This window comes from Acanthisitta chloris, unplaced genomic scaffold (genome assembly GCF_000695815.1).
Source record: "Acanthisitta chloris isolate BGI_N310 unplaced genomic scaffold, ASM69581v1 scaffold13954, whole genome shotgun sequence".
Lineage (NCBI taxonomy): Eukaryota > Metazoa > Chordata > Aves > Passeriformes > Acanthisittidae > Acanthisitta > Acanthisitta chloris.
In genome coordinates, this window is record NW_008667700.1 from 33,194 (window position 1) to 38,049 (window position 4,856).

The window sequence follows — 4,856 nt, forward strand, 5'->3', positions numbered from 1 at the left end:
AGACTAGAAAGGCAATTTGAACTGGTTAAGCACAAAGCTGGGTGGAGAAGCAAGTAGGAAAAAAACCTGACAGACGCTTCTGAGCAGGTGAAAGACAGAGACCAGAAAGGGAAGGAAGTAGAAGACTGTGGTACAAAATGAATTTTTTAGCACAAAAGCATCAAACTTGAAAAATTACATTAAAAATGCAATGAAGTACATAAACTAATATCCAAAATGTGTTTAAACTATGAAAATGAGTATCAATATCCAATGAAAAGAACCGACTTTGTTGAGTTTAATTAAGCATCAGCAAAGAAAACAAATTGCTCAAAACTAGAAAACAAAAGTAAGATACTGAATAGAGAAAGTCACCCATTACCACTGCAACCTGAAAAAGGATTTCTGAGTGATAGTATGTGATTGCACTGCATCAGCAGTATAAACACAAGAGGGTGCAAACTCAAACTGTGGCACACCAGGTGTTCTACTGTGCCTGTTCAAGGTATTTCACATTCCTTACAGTATTTCACATTCATTATAATACACAAGCTGATCAATGGCAACTTCTTTACACTGTATTTACTGAAAAAGTCCTTTGATGGCATAATCAACATTTACTAACACATAGTCTAGATTTGACTGTATGACTTTGAATCTTACTGTTCTCTTAAAGCACTTTGCCTTTAACAAATCTTACAAATATGAACGCAAGCATACAGTCCTAGCTGGCTGAAACAGGACTTAATTAATATCTCTGAAAAACAAGATGAGTAACCTGTACCCATTGCTGCCACAATAACTACCATTTAGGTACGTTATTGAATTAAACTCAGTCAAGGGAAACGCTTTTTCTCAAACACTGACTCTTTGCAGAAAGGCACTGCAACTACAGTAAATACAAGTAGTATCTTCTTGTAAATAGAGAGCACGAGCTGCAGTCTTGTACATTAAGAGCATGCCTGATACGGATTTCTTTTGCCATGAGACGTACTTGTAGTAAGAGTCTACATATTAATTTTATAAAACAGAAATCGTATTGTTAGCATGTTTAATCATAATACATTATTTTCCTCATATCTCAGTCTTCCTTTTGTTACCTTCTTGTCTTTCTCAGAACCATCTGTGAGAAGGATCCCCTTGGCTTGCATGTGACGGTACAGTATCTTCTGAAGAGCTGACATATCACATTTGATCACATATTCCACCTAGTGTAAAAAAAAAAAAAGCAACTATAAGCACACTGACATACTACTGTAGTAGGACTTAAATGGAGGTTCTTGTCACCCTAAAACACAAACCAAAGAAACTACTAATCTTTTATCTGTAGCCTAACACCGCACACAATTTCAGTGCACAGTAATCCAACTGCAATCACAGCAATGAGCATCTCAAATATCTGAGTCATGACTACGAGACAACTGGATCGTAAGAATGTAACTGCAGCATTACCAAACACTTTTTTTCTTACTCTGTAATTCTGACAATTTTAAAAAACAATTTTAAACTAATTTTATGTTTAACATGTAATTAGAAGGCATTTTACATTTAATAACCTGTGGACTCTATTATGTCTGTAAAGCATTATAAAAATATCAAGCAAAGCAGCATAAAAGTACCATCATTGTATATCTAGCACATAAGCATCCCTCATAGTGTCTAAGTAGCATAATGCTTACCTAGGTTGTCACAGAAACATATAATTATTACAACATCCACAGAACACAGGGTATGAATCAAGTACTGTATGATCCTTATATTCAGCCCAACTTGTTCAGCTTTGTACAACTATATTTATTAAAGCAGTTTTTAACTGCACGCTAGATTTAAATTCAGTAATTCGAAGACCTCATACCCCAATTTAATCCATTTTTTCTGTTACCCAATTTCCAGTTTACAGCCCTTATGTTTTAGTAAGTTATGTCAAATATAAAGTCACACAATAAAGTCACAGTAGTGGTTAGAAATCTTTCAAGTTGTGACTAAAAGACAAAGTATAAGCCTCCTAATATTTAATAAATAAACAGAATGAAAATGATCAGCTTATTTTCTTCTCAGAAACACAGAAGTATGAACTCATTAAAGACAAGTGACTATTTCTTCAATAGTTTCTTTACCCCAATTTGTAAGAACAAATGAAACTGATTAACAGGCTTTGGTGAGTAAGTTCAGTCCTCGTGGCTGGACAAACTGCTTTTTTAATACACAAGAAAATGGGAAACAAAAAGATACATGGTCCTCTGAGTACCAGTGTGTATGCAACTCTGCAATGCTCCTTTTCCAATGCCTGTTAATGGATTTATCAAATACAGTGGCTGCAACTGGCAAAAGTTTGAACAGAAATAAGGATTTCAGTATTATTTTCAAATGCAAGCTTGAGTTTCATTCTCAAGCAAATGCTTCTGAGGATATTAAGAATCTGACACTTGAAGGAAGAGAAAGTCACAACAGTAATGGTGTTCAAAATATTATAAAGGTGAGAAAAGAGATTTGCGTATTGTCACTAACCACCTATCCAGAGTTCTTCATTTATTCAATCAGCGTTAGTCAGCTCATACCACACAAATGTTTCATTTTAGTATGGTTTTAATCCAGTTGACCTTAGACCAAATTTTCCTCAGCTCACCTTTAAATCTACTTTTTTATTTGGTTGTTGTTGTTATTCTGGGAAGTGTGAATGGGATGAGTGATGCAGAATCCCAGAGGAGGACATGGTGGGACAAGATGAGTTGCCCAGAAATAAAAACCATGACCTTTGAAATCAGAAGAGAATTTGATGTTCTGAATTAAAAAGCCACTAGTTAAAAAAACTGCAATTTCAACAAGACACCTCACACAACTACTGGAATGATACCACAGGACCAAATTCTCCCTGCTGTATGAAGTCCATCAGGAATTTCAGTGACCTAGCTAAGGGACCAAAGATTCTACCCAGTGCAAGGAGGATAGAACAGGACAGAAATCAACTCCTCAGTGTGTAGCTGACTCACTTACAACTTGAGACCATATTCTATGGAATTAAAGCTGGTGAGGAATCCTGAGAATGCAGAAACTTCAGGTATTCAGGCTTTCTCACTGGTCAGCTTTCTTTGAAGAATTACAACCAAACCACAGCAATAACAATGCTAAAGAAGTCCTCTTCTGCAAAACACATCTGAAAAAGGAACACTACTTAATGCTTAAAAAGAATCTTAAACCCCTTCCAAAACTCCTCTCATTGCAAACCTTTTCTGGCAGTTGAGACTCAACCTCTTTCTTCAGTCTTCTCAACAAGAAGGGTCGAAGCACTTTATGGAGACGACGGATGATCAGAATAGTTTCTTCCTCATTTAAGTCCACCTACAGAAGTTTATAAAAGTCACTACAAGGCAACTCAGTATATTAGGTAATGTTTTCTCTCACATGAAAGGTTAAGTATGTGTAATAATTACTTGCATCTTACAACCAAACTGACTCTTGAGTCAAAAAACCCACTGATACTAAATTTTTCTGGTATACAAAAAAAGTGACTTTTAGTTATGTTAACTCCCTAAGTACCAGGAAGAGTTCAAACACTAATCCTTCTGTATAAGTTCCTTTCTGTTTTCATCAAAGCGGTTTGTTTCTGATCTTTTAAAAAAAACTGCCACAGTACCCTTTCTCCAGTCATGGCAAATGGAGCGTTGAACCACTGTTCAAAGGTGCTACAGCTCTTGAAAATGGTTGGGAGGAGGAAATTGAGAAGAGCCCAAAGTTCAGGCAATTTGTTCTGCAACGGAGTCCCAGTCAGCAGTATTCGCCTAGGGGCCACATAATGAGTATTTAAGACCTGAGTCAGCTTGCAGTGATGGTTCTTCATTCGATGGCCTTCATCTACTATCATATACTTCCACCGAATCTGAAAGAAAATGAAGAGAAGTTGGCAAAGTTAGAGCAGGTCAGACTTTGTCAAATTCCTCCCAACAGATGTAGAACAAACCCATTTCAAGCCTGAGATATTAGTCATTCTTGACTGTGAGAAAAGCCAAATCAAGCATTATGCAAGTACCGGTATCCTTGCAAGCAGCATTAGCAGAGACAAACACTAGGTACGCGCAATCTGATGGTGAATTCTGGCTGGAATTGCAACACCAAACAGCAGATTTCCTCCATTTCTGAGAAAGAGACTAGAATGACTGGCTCTTCAAGGCCACAACATCATTCACAGTGGAAGAAAGAAACCACATAAACTCCAAATAAATCTGTCTGCAACAAGAACTCTGACAGGAGAGAAAATAATTTTCCAACAAAGTAAGTATGCTCACAAACAACAGTAACCTTCAACTTTCTTTCATTTCAGCTAATCTTGTCCTCTTACTTGAACGCCAAGCAGCATAATTCCAGTTTTCTCAGTTACTGCATTTTCAGCTAAAGTTTAAATGTCTTAATTTGAAAGCTTAAATGCAGTCACAGATATTGAGAGATATTGCTCAAGCTCTCTGTTACCACCTGTACTACAATGTGAGCAGTCATCACAAAGGCCACAATGAACACATGACTAGAAAGGCCTCAGTTTGTACTTTCATAGTTGCTGACTTCATTTCCCAGGATAGGCTGAACGGCACGGTGCTGTTCTTCCTATCTTTCAGCAAGGGTGGGCAAAACTAGAGGGAAAGGAAAACTCTGCAGCCTCAAGCTGTTTTCAAGCATTTAGAATTATGCTAAGAAAATGCACTCCTTTCATATCACAGAGGACGAATGGGTAATATAAATATGTAGTCTAATAGAAGGCAATAAAGTGAAAATGAACAACTACGGGACACAAGGACCATACATATGGTTTCTCTGTATAGCAAAATACCTCCTTAGTCTGCTTTGTGTGTACACAAAAGAGCCTTACAGCACAGCAGTTTTCTATT

At 36.9% G+C, this 4,856-nt stretch overlaps 1 protein-coding gene across 1 annotated transcript in view; it reads right to left on the minus strand.

Moving 5' to 3' along the window:
• Window positions 1-4,856, minus strand: part of LOC103800239 (probable global transcription activator SNF2L2) — a gene marked incomplete at its 5' end in the record, with an annotated part of 49,348 nt that overhangs the window by 27,663 nt on the left and 16,829 nt on the right. The window contains 3 exons of the mRNA XM_009072609.1: window positions 1,080-1,187; window positions 3,205-3,318; window positions 3,614-3,856. Coding sequence (XP_009070857.1) covers window positions 1,080-1,187; window positions 3,205-3,318; window positions 3,614-3,856 — 465 coding nt within the window. The remainder of the gene's footprint in view (window positions 1-1,079; window positions 1,188-3,204; window positions 3,319-3,613; window positions 3,857-4,856) is intronic.